This window comes from Mus musculus, chromosome 6 (genome assembly GCF_000001635.26).
Source record: "Mus musculus strain C57BL/6J chromosome 6, GRCm38.p6 C57BL/6J".
Lineage (NCBI taxonomy): Eukaryota > Metazoa > Chordata > Mammalia > Rodentia > Muridae > Mus > Mus musculus.
The window spans coordinates 101,159,172-101,171,624 of NC_000072.6; the positions used below are offsets into that span (position 1 = coordinate 101,159,172).

A 12,453-nucleotide genomic window follows, 5' to 3' on the forward strand; every position below is an offset into this window, starting at 1 on the left:
TATCGGGTAGCTGTCCACAGGACAAGTTAAATTCTCCTGCATCCATCAGTCACAGACTTGACAGCAAGGCAGCCAAGCTTGCTCTTGGGATCTTTTATCATAGCCAGGCATGACTCTGTGACATATGCTCCGAGTGGCATATGAAATCAGGAAGATCATATCATAGAAAGGAACTTTGAAGTGTATGAGGGGTTTCTGGGTAGGCCTCCTGAGAAAGGGTCCTCTCCTACAAAGAAAAGGATTAGATTTATCTATCTTGGGCACCAGATATGTCAGCACCTCACACTGAGTGGTAAATTCTATCATGACAAGCATCTCTCTGCCTTTGGGCCATTGTCTTACTTGACAAAATTGTAGAAGAATTAAGCTAAAAGAGTTTAGCTCATCTTACAGCTTGTGTGGTTTTGCCTTTTCGGCAATATATAAATTTGTATTCTAAACTTTTTATAACGGGGGGGGGACTTTTAGTACAAAATTGCAAGCTGAAATAGAAAATATCGTGAAAGTACCAAAGAGATGGCTCAGTGGGTAAAGTACTTGCTATCTATGCATGAGGACTTAAGCTCATATCTCCAACACACACATGCAAGCTGTATGTGTGTTTTTAACCATAGCACTGGTGTGGCCGAGACAAGAGGACCTGGAAGCTTCTGACCAGCTAGTCTAGCTGGAAGAGTGACACTGTCAAAACTTAAGGCGGTAGCAGACGAAGGAAAACACTGGAAGCTGACTGCTGGTCTCTGCATGTGAGTGTACATTCATATTTTTATAAAATACCCTGAGCCATGTTATGGTATTTTCATCAGTGTCCCTGATAATTAAATCACACAAGTGCACTCAAACACTTGATGTGTTGCTATTAAGTTGGCTTTCAACGAGCAAGTTGGGGCTGCCCATTCCTTGCCTGAAACGAAGCAACATCTCAAAGTTCTTGGGTTGAACCCTGACAATAATGTGGGCACATGGAGAAGTTTACGTCTTATCTAATGTGTGTGTTCATAACTAAAGAGCAAGTGAGTTAAAATTGTCATCTAAAATTAGCTTTGGACTATATGTATAGGATATATACAGAATATAAATGAGATTTGCGTTTAGACCCGCTTTCTAGCACCTTTACCTCATCATCTATGTGCAAATATTTCAAAATCTGCAAAACTGTTTGTCCCAAGCATCTGAGGACACAGGGTGCTCAACCTGAAATTGATGCTACAATAGCTGCCATTTCAAAAATCTGCAGGTAGAGACTAAGGTCCTTTTGTTATGGCTGTTCCCAGTTAGAGGTAGTTTTAGAACACATGGTCCCTTACAGCAGCAGACTGAGGCAGAGATCACCGTAGCATTCAGCCTTTGAGCCCTGCTGCCAGTCCTCCCAGGACAGACTTTCATGGAGACAGTCCCATCCTCAGTTTGGCTGGATCTCACTGAGAGGCTATAAAGCCTAGACTCCATTCTGGACATGGATGTGTGGTCCACCTTGCTCCAGCATGAGGCAGTGATCATCATTGTTAAGGATTCAGCAGGGGAGGCATATGCTCTAACTGGAAACACTTGCCTTTGTGTCAAAGTTCTCTCTTCTGCACCAACTTCAATTGCCTATGAAACAAAACTTTACAACCTGATTGACCTTTAAGCCCAAGAATGGCAGCATCATTCCTGTTGAAGGGTGGTACAGTGAGAGCCAGTTTACATCTTGTTCTAAAAGGATTGGTAGTAGTGGATAACTGGTGTTGGCAATTTACTTGGTAAACAATAAACAGGGGCATCTGGGGTTCAGGCATATGCTTGGCATTGGGCTATCAGTTTCTCATGTTTATTTGGAAATTCTTAGAAACTCTTGGCAAAAGCCTATGATAAGTTTAGCCTTAACCCCTATTTCTCTGGAATGGATCTCCACGCCAGAGGAGAGGCTGTGGCTGAGCCAGAGTGACCTCAGCAGGTTTTTGATAATTTTTCAGAAAAGGAAATGTCACTTTCTCACAAGGATTAATTTTCCACAGTCTTTGGGTCTGCATTGACCCATGGTTTTAACTTGGCTTGACAATGGCAGGAAGCCATTCACAGCTAGATAATGGATTACATAATAGCAGCAGCATCCAGTCTAACCATGGAGGGATGGTATGGTCTCAGCAAAATTGAATGAGCTTGAGATTGTAAGGTAGAAAAAAAAAATCTAGTGAAAACATAAGCTCGGCTTGTTCACCAGCAAACAGGTGCCAACTTCTCTTGATCAAACTTTCCAGCCACTTGTCCTTTCTTAAACGAGACTTGGTAAGAATGGAGATTGCTCAAAGTTCCCAGGGAATTGGTCAGTTTTCAACATGTATTTCTGCTTCTGAGGAAGGAAGCCTAGCCTTGCTGAGCTCATGGTTGAAGGCATAGAGGTTATCAATACACAGCTGTTGTGATGACGGAGATAGGATTTCAAAGATGACCATTAATCAGACAGGTATGAATAATGCATCAGCATTAGCTGGTGTACACCATTCCCATCCCTGGTGTCCCATTGCTTATTGGTCTAGATGGACTATTTGATAAAGATGAGTAGCTGAGTCTAACATTTCAGATGAAGCTTACATGGTATTCCAATTAGCAGTATTAAGAGGGACACACCACCTTCATGACTCAAGGTCTTTGTTTCAGCCTCAGCAAGTTAAATTGGAAGAAACCCTAAACTTAACTCAAATGGTTTATCCACCCCCCCCCCCACACACACACAAGAAGCCCTGCCACTTCTTCATAATTCCTTTACCTTACTGATCCAAGATGGCTGTCAGACATCTAAACTGTTCCTATATGTACTCATGTAGTGATGTGTCTAAAAAGATCATCGTTTTACTTGAAACCTTATACCAAACTATTTACTCCTCCCTTCAGCAAATACTTAGGTGCCAAAGTAGTGGCCATAGACTGTTCCAGACACGATTTGGGCATGGGCAGCAGAAGAGCCCACTCTTGAATGGGGCTTGTCCTTTACCAGGGTCATCAGAACAGATGTGGATGTTTGTGCCACTGGCCTATAGCACAATTCAGCAAACATCTCTCAACGACGTGATGCTAGGCAAGGCTGAAATTCTGATATGCCAAGGCCCTGGTTTTAGATGGCCGTACATATGAAGAAAGAATCCTGAAGATTCTTGTGATTCTGGGAAACTTAAGAGGAGGCCACCTCAACCAGAGTCGGAACCACACCGTGTTCCTTGAATGAGCACTCACTCACCTTTTGCCTCCTAGCTTTAATGAGACATTTCTCGATAGATTACAGTCTTCCCAAGGTATCTCCAGGATCATCACAATTCCCATCTGGCCTACTTCTGTTATTCTGAGAAATCAGAATCATATCAGGACCCTCCCCTCCTCGTTAAAACTGTAGCTGGCCTTTTCTTTCTCGTATTCTAAGGACATCATCAAAACAATGCAGGTGACAGCAGCTCACAGGCTGGATAGGATGCTACTGCAGAATCACAGGGGAAATTAAAACAATAGAGTACAGGGGGAAAAAAAACTTCATCAGACATCTATTTTCTTTTTTAATTGCCTGCAGGAAGACCTGGAGCAGGTGTTCAGTACCTGAAAATTCAGGGGTAATTATTCAGCTGCTTCACTCTGGGGTATACTTGGGAATAAGCCCTTTAACGCGAGGCAATTTCACAATAACAGGGATTTGACACTTACCTAAATATGATCATTTTGTGTACTTTAAAAGGAAGAACATCTGTTTTCCCCTCTGCATTGGCTTTGATAACATCCCAACACGCTTGTATATATTTTCCTCACACATAATAGGCATGGATCGGTTGCTCTTTTATCTCATTCAACATGGGTGCTAAGCATTATGCTGAGAACGTGCCTTCTACTTGAAGACAAACCTGATCCTTCTGAAATCAGATCCAGCATCTACAACAAGGCAGGTGGGGACCTAGCAGAGACTCTGCCAGCAGGTCTAAGAACTCCCGTGAGGAGCAGGGACAGTGGCTGTGTGTCTTTCTGAAGACTAGGTCTGCTGCAGTAAACTCAGGTCTCAGCAGGGGGTTGTTTGCTGAAACTCTCAAGTTGACAAGTAAACTTGTTTCCATATCCTTCTGCAGATGTAACCCAGCCATGGACTAGAGGTACAGCCACTGTTTCCTAATGGAGATTCCCCAGAGTGACCATCAGTAGGACATTGCATGTTTCCATCAGCCTTATGCTGCAGTAAGAGAACACCTGGGCCTAGGGTCTTTATACAGAAGTCTTGTCTTTCTCTCTCTCTCTCTCTCTCTCTCTCTCTCTCTCTCTCTCTCTCTCTCTCTCTCTCTCTTTCTCTCTCTCTTTCTCTCTCTCTTTCTTTCTTTCTTTCTTTCTTTCTTTCTTTCTTTCTTTCTTTCTTTCTTTCTTTCTTTCTTTCTTTCTTTCTTGTACCTTATGATTTGGGAGGTTCAAAAGCATGCTTTTGGGATCTGCTTGGCTATATCACAGGTGGACACATGTGTTCTATCTCTCTCTCTCTCATACACACACACACACACACACACACACACACACACACACACACACACACACGGTTTACTAGGAAGCAAGACACTAACTGTAGAGGGTCACTTTATAGCAATCCCCTCTCATCAGAACAGATGCCTCCCCTGAGTCTCTTTAATCTCTTTAAAGGCAAAGGCCCCATGACCTAATTACTACCCACCAGGCCCAGCTCCTTAAAGGTCTGCCTAGTTCTCCACATGGTCCTTCTAGAGACCAAGCCTCCAGCACCAGACTATCCAACTCTGGCCCCGTGGGTTTCCCTTCTCTGCCATTATACTTCATGAATTAGGGCAGTTGCTTCTCTAAAAGCTCAAGGTGCACTATATGAGCCAGTGCTTAACTGAGGAAACCCATCACGACCAAGAGAGCACAGGAGGAATCAGCCTTCTCACCTGCAGGACCTAGGAGTCACCACCACTCAAAAGAACCACAGATGGGCATGTCCATTTGCTGGTTCTTCAGTGAAATGCTAAGCTAATGTCCAAGGATCCTGATGGCCAACGGCAGTGGTTATCAACCTGTGGGTCTCAACCCCTTTGGCAAGCCTCTATCTCCAAAAACATTTACATTACAGCTCCTAACTGTAGCAGAATTACAGTTATGAAATAGCAGTGAGAATAATGTTATGGTTGGGGGTCACCACAAAGAGGAACAGTACTCAAGGGTCACAGCATTAGGAAGGTTGAGAGCCACTGGTCTAGAGACTCCTTCAGTGAGCAGGATGGTGGCTTCCTGATGGTGTATTTCTAAGTGGCAAATGGTAGACTAGATGTAACAAATGCTCAGAAAGAAACGGAGAATAGACTTCTAAATGAGCATGACTGAAAACTCTCCTAGCACCAAAATAACATGATGGCTGGGCTCGGGGCACTAGGCAGACTGCTTAGCTGGTAAAGGTGCTTACTGTGCAGGTCTCTCGACTGGGATTGGATTCCCCACATAAAGGTGGAAGGAGAGAAGTTATGCCATAGAGTTTTTCTCTGGCTTCTACGTGTATGGCATGGTACATGTGCAGCTTGCTCTCTCTCTCTCTCTCTCTCTCTCTCTCTCTCTCTCTCTCTCTCTCTCTCTCTCCTCCCTCCCCCATCTCTGTCTCTCACCTACACACACACACACACACACACACACACACACACACTAATGATAGATAATTAAAGAAAGCAAAGAGTAATAAATACATGCATATTAATACAAAAATACTCTGAGTATTCCAATGATGTGGATTATTGTCTCTGCCTTTTTTTTTTTTTTTTGGTGGAAAGTCTCTTTGCCCTGTCACATATCTTGGGGATGGGCTCATCTGTTTCTAGCCTGAGATAATTGTATAGGACACTATGGATGGCATTAGTGATGTGGCACTATATGCTGGTGCCACACTGAATGATGTGCCAGAACCCACACCTTACTGGTTTAACTCATGAGAACAAGGAGATGTGGAAGCTTGGGCTTGGTTACCTGAACCCATGGCCTCTAGGTCACAGCCTTTGACTCAACTGTGGACTGAGACATTTGGGGACCTTGTGAATTTGTGACTCTCTTATAGTTTTAGGGGCCAAGGCTCTATAAAACTAAGAGGCAGCAGGGCTGCTGGTTCTTATATCATACCCTGAATAATGAGGCTCTTAGACACTGAAGAGGCTCTTAGGTTGTTGATGTTGACAAAGTTGCGTCTTTTAGGTAGAAAGAATCATTTTGGGGCCGGCTTAATGATGTTGATATTTACCCAATCTCTTTAGAAAAGATAAAGAGAGCTGCAGTGGGTGCCCAGTCATTAGAAGGCATACACAGTGAACACAGGGTTTAATAACACTGTCTTGTATTCGGTGCACAGCTTTTATCTGTGATAGTTGATGCCAACTTTCTACTTGAGGCAGTGGTATAGAAACTACCTTAGCTGAAATTAACTGGACTGAAGAGAAATTAAAAGCAAATTACAGTTCTGGTGATAACCAGAAATGGAAAAATGTCATATGGGAGAGTGGTCCAAATTGGGCAGGCATTGTAGAATTTCAGTGAACTATAAATCTGAGTTCTTACAGACAGGACGATGTTTCTAGGGTGAGACTATTCTTCCATCAGCTCCTCAAAGGGACAAAAGAACCCACTGGTGTGAAGCTAACTTTAACTAAATACCCCAAGCCACAATGTCTACGCTACTTCAGAAATCTAGTTTCTGAGATACTTGGAAGCTTCTAGAAGACTCTCCTTGTTCCCGTTATGATGGCTGTCACTCTTCTGGGAGGACACTGTTTCTTCTACAGTATCTAGAGAATTCCAGATAAAGGAATAAATGTCAACAGATCCAGTAAGTGCAGCAAAGAGGTTTGCGGCAGCTGTCTTCTGTATCCCTCCCACTCTCCTGGTGTATTCACCATGCTAACCCAACATTCAAGAGCTTATATCCTTCATGAAATCTGTTTAGTTTTGCCCTTGACCATTGAGCCCTCTGTTGGAAGAGGGTGTAGTCAAGTGTCCTGGAAGAGCAGCTAGCTGCTTCACGAATAAAATGCTAAGCTGTGCCCATACCTAGCTGTCAGTGAGCATCCCTTTTTGTTGGCTGATTCTATACTTTTATTGACCTTCATCTTGTTCTGCAGTGAGAACCAGGTAGCTCTCAAGGATATAAGAAGAAAACATCTGTTCTAGGCTATCCAGCTGCTTCTACTGTGAAAGAAGCCTCCACTGCTAATCAGCACCTGTTCTTCAGCAGGGCAGCCTAGATTGCACAGCACTGGGCCAGTAGAGTAGATAAAATATGAATGGGTGGATTTCCTCTGACTGACTTTTTACATAGAGCTAAAGGGTTTACCCGACAGTATCATGTGCTGTCTTGACCCTGCTCTACAAAATTAGTTTTCACATAAGCGTGGAATAATAATAATAATAAGACACATTGAACTATTCAATGATGGTTTCCTGAAAGTATAAGGAATGATATAATAGAATGTGATATTTTTCAATTAACTCAATAGAGGATAATGTATGGTATTTATGGCATTAGGCTCTTGGGCCCCTATAATATTTGGGGGAGCTGTGGATTTCTATGGCAGTGTCAAAAGCACCAAGGTGGTTTGAATATGCTTGGCTCAGGGAATATCACAATTAGGAGGTGTGGCCTTGTTGGAGGAAGTGTGTTACTTTGGGGGTGGGCTTTGAGACACTTGCTTCTCCTAGCTCCCTGGAAGACAGACTTCTTCTGGTGGCTTTCAGATCAAGACATAGAACTCTCAGCTCCTCCTGCACCATCCCTGCCTGGATACTGCTATGCTTCTACCTTGGTGATAATGGGCTGAACCTCTGAACTTGTATGCCAGGTCCAATGAAATGTCCTTGATAAGAGTTGCCTTGGTCTGGGGTCGTTTCACAGCAAATGGAAACCCTAATTAAGACAAGCATTTAGGAAATGCAAAGAAGGAGCTTTTGGGGGCAGCTCTTTTTTTGTTGGGTGGTAGGCTACATTCAGTCACCCTACTTATCACCCTATTGTTGAGTATTGTCCTTGAGTAAGAAGTGGTGCTCTAACAACAACCATGGCCCTATAACCTGAAAACCCTCAGGGTGCAGTAGTGGCAGACATACTGTGGCTGTAACCAACACCTCTCTAATTGGACTTAATACTCATCTAACAAGAGGAAGATTATGCTTGGCACTGGACACCTAGCAAGTTACTCAGGGCTAATGGAGTCAAGGATCCTGGAGGAGAACCTACAAGTGCTACAGTACTCAACCAACATAGTCCCCAACTTTATTTTAAATATTAGTTCTTATACCTAGAGGAGTATAGTCCTCATTCCTAATCAAGGAAACTCCTCTTTGCAACAGACAGCCCATTACAGAAAGCCATAACTAATCAAAACACAGACTTGTATAGCCGAGTCCCAACAGATACATTTACAATACAACTCCTGAACTGAAGCTAAAGTATTATTGTGGGAAAAGGGATGGAAAGATGATAAGAGCCAGGGGAATAGGGAGTTTGCTATCAGACCTAATTTCCTACCAATTTCAGAAGTTATGGTCATTGTCTTAATTAAGATTTTTTTTTTATTGCTGCCAAAACTCCCACCATGACAGAAAAGCAAGTTGGGAAGGGAAGTTGGGTTTATTGGGTTTATTTCTACATTGTAGGCCATCACTGAAGGAAGCCAAGCCAAGAACTCAAGCAGGGCAGGAACCTGGAGGCAAGAGCTGATGCAGAGGCCTTGGAGGGGTGCTATTGCTGGCTTGCTTCCCATGGCTTGCTCAGCTTGCTTTCTTATAGAACCCAGATCCACTAGTCTTAGTACAGTACCACCTACAATGGACTGGGCCTTCCCCGTCAATCAGTAGTCAAGAAAATGCATTATAGCCAGATCTCAGGGAGGTATTTTGTCAGTTAAGTTTCTCTCCTTTCAGCTAAGTCTACTTTGTGTGTTCAGCTGACATACAAACTAGCCAAAACACCCATAAAGTCTCACCAACATGACTGCCAAACAATGAACTCAACAAGGACAGCAATAGATGTACGCTAAAGTGGAAGGAGACCTCATCCCTACACAGAGAGCTATACTGGCAATTAAGGATTGGGGAGAATGGGAGAAATAGCCTTCCACAGGGAAGAGCTCATGGATAGGTTATCTGATACCAAAAATCAGACTATGAGGGTCACACCTACAAGTAACAGTATGCCGATCAAGCAGGTTGTATTTAGGAATACATAAAACCATAGCCAATGAAAAGAGAGGCCACGTGAAAGAGAGCAAAGAGAAGTAGGAAAGGGAAGGGAAAATGATGAGGGTATATTACAATCTCAAACATAAAAGATATTTAAATAGTGATGATCAAGGTAAGGAGGTTTATAGTACTTTTGGGGTGTGTGTGTGTGTGTGTGTGTGTGTGTGTGTGTGTACTTGTCTGTGCATGTATGTATAGGGGCATATATACCATATGACACCTTCTGTTATTTTCACTCACTTTATATTTTGAGAAAGGGTCTCTTTCCTGAACTCAGAGCTCACTGCTTCAGCTAAGCTGCCCAGCCAGTAAGCCTCCACGATCTACATGTCCCTGCTCTCGAAAACTCTAGGGTTATAAACACAAGTCACCCCATACCTGGCTTTTATGTAGGTCCTGGGGATGCAAACTCCAGCACTCACATAGCAAGCACTTGACCAATGAGCCACAGTCCCAGTTCCTAGGACCTCCTCTTGACAGTTTGCTTTGGGGACCTGACTGTTAGGCTTTGTCTTGAATTAATGTAAGGAGATAGAAGCTGAACCCTGCATTTCAAGGGGTGGTGGTCATGTGGATTACTAAAGGAGGTACAGATTTTGATAATTTCATTATCACCTATAAACTACATTTACATGTGTAGAGAACTCCAGTTTTTTATGAGCCCAACAGAGACTCCCTAAGAACAACAACAACAACAACGACAACAAACAGCAACAACAAGAAGTTGTGGCTCCTACTTCCAGCTCCAGCTCTTCTCTGTCCATGTCCTGATGGATATCCCCCATGTAGTCATTGGGATCATAGTAGTCATGGGATGCGGGATGCCTGCGGAGAGACAGAAGGTCAAGGCCCTGATTCTTGGATAATCATGTTTTCTTATCCCCAGCCACTGTCAGTACAGGATCCCTTCCATATCTCTTTCCCTTTGGATACAGCTCTTAACACCTCCACCCCAGTACTGCTATCTGCTAATGTGAAACCATGTAAGCTCCTACAGACAGGAACAGCATTTCTGGGGAGAGTCTGTTGCCTCCATCAGATCCTCAAAAATACTAGGAACTCAAAACCAAACCAAACCAAACCAAACCAAACCAAACCAAACCAACCAACCAACCAACCAACCAACCAACCAACCAAAACACCAAAGAACCTACTATGCTGGCCAAGCTTAACTTCCTCTGGAAAGAGTGAATGTGCAGGTTAAAGACAGGGTGGGCCTTGTTTCCTTCTCTAGCTCACCATCATGGATTTATCATGAGTTCATACAATTGGTCTCTAGACAGAAGATGTGCCCATGTTGATTGCTGTTGTGTCTCAGTGTATACTTTTTAACCTTGATGGCGAAAGCTCATATGTGAGCAATGCTCAAGTGTGTGCTGGACTCTGAGACCAGTTTCAAGTGCCTTGCTAGAAATTGCTAAGCCATTTGCTGACACCATGAATTTTCACATTTTTTTCTGCATTCATCTCCCGGTGAGAAATGTATTTGCCTCCACAGCTTAGCCTGCTCAGCTGTGTGATGTGTGTGTCCTCGCAGACATCCCTGCTCACAGGTATGTCCCCATTCTACATAAAAAGCCAGGAATACACATTTTTAGGCTGCCTCACATAAAACAATGTGAGCCCAGTATCTCCTGGAAATGATGTTAATGGAACCTCCAGGAACAAGGGCAATGGGGACTAAAACACATTTGGCCAGTAGCACTGGAGGAGCTTTGAATCGCACACCAGATGCTGACGAAAAGCTCCTGCCTCCAACAGCACTTGGCTCCAAAGTACCACACTTTTACAGGTCAAGCAGCAATCAAGGGGGCCCTGGCAGTCCCTCCCAGCCACTTAGTTTTGAAACAACAGATCAGACATGGGTGGAAGGGCAGCCCTTCTGTTTCTAGACCAATCAGGCAAATATCTATGCCTGCACTTAAAGGGCTTTTAGACCTGAGGATCCCGCTGCAAGTTCTGGGCTTTCAGTCATCAACGTCATACCCCTGCTCATCCTCAGCACAGTCTTGCTGTTGTGTGACCTCTGGACTTTGTGACATTTCTCAAGTTCCCTCCGGGGGATAAGCCATGTCACGTTAGTTAGACTTAAGAGGAGATTAGGGGTTTGGTCTAAAAGGCCTGTCACTCTGACAGTTTACCATCTGAGAGTCACACATGGCCCTGAAGGGCTTATCAATAACTCAAGCAGTTCTGGACTGTAGTGTCAAGTAACTGGTTTTAAGGCCATGCTCAGCGAGAGGACCAGATGCTTCCCAGGATCAGCTGGGACAGTGCAGAGTGTCATGGCTGAGAGGCGAGATAGGGTAACTCTACCTTCCCACCACTGTCTTAAGCTGAGCAAAACCTCTGTCTACAGTCTGAGGCCAGTCTATAGGTAAATAATGGAACACTCACTATATTGCTCTATAGGTAAATAAGGGGCCTCACTCCACACTGCTCAGTCCCTACAGACGACAAAGGGAGCGCTGAGCAGGACCTCAGTTACAGCAGCCTGTCTCTATAGGCAAATAAGGGGGTGACAGTTCTTTGAGAGCTGGCAGGCTGTGTGAATGGTTACGTGAAGTGTTACGTGAAGGTCCTGTCTTTTCCCTTTTCATGCTGTCAGCTGCACGGGACTTCATTCCTGTCAACTGGGGAATTAGCGCCGGTTGCAGATGACAGTTAACCACTAAACCCACAAGATGAAAGGCAAGCCTTTGTCCAGGATTTGACAGAACCATAGGAGATGTGTGGGTACCCCAGCTACTGGGTGACTAATAGAAATCCAACAGGTAAGGCCCAGAGGTTTCTCTGCAAGAGCAGAAAATCTCTTTGAAATAATGCATCCAGGCAATTACCTGAACTCAGATGGAGCTGAGATGGGGAAAGACAGGGGTACCTTGTGTCAGCTAAAGAGGCCGTGCCCTCAGATTGCATCATTCCATGGCAAAAGCTAAATCTAGCCGGGCATCTTTAAGCCAGTGGTGTTGGCAGCTTTCTCACTTTTGACTTGTTCCTGAATTAACAGCCATGGCCACCACGTCACTGAAGGCTTACCCAGTGACCAGCCACATGTTATTTCATTAAATTCTTCAACATTTCCATGAGACAGGTATGACTTGCATCTTTATCTTACTACAGCATAGAAAAACTAAGGCTGAATGCAATAAAGAAAAATGACGCAGACTCCACAGTAGAAATTAGTTTGGGCATCATGTCATGTGACCTAAAGTCTCTGAACTGATT

The 12,453-nt window shown here is 43.9% G+C and overlaps 1 protein-coding gene across 2 annotated transcripts in view; it reads right to left on the reverse strand.

The window, feature by feature from the left end:
* Pdzrn3 (PDZ domain containing RING finger 3) overlaps window positions 1-12,453 on the reverse strand; it is a 228,291-nt gene that overhangs the window by 9,565 nt on the left and 206,273 nt on the right. For both annotated transcript variants that reach the window (NM_018884.2, XM_006506405.4), the window contains one exon: window positions 9,963-10,050. In NM_018884.2, coding sequence (NP_061372.2) covers window positions 9,963-10,050 — 88 coding nt within the window. The remainder of the gene's footprint in view (window positions 1-9,962; window positions 10,051-12,453) is intronic.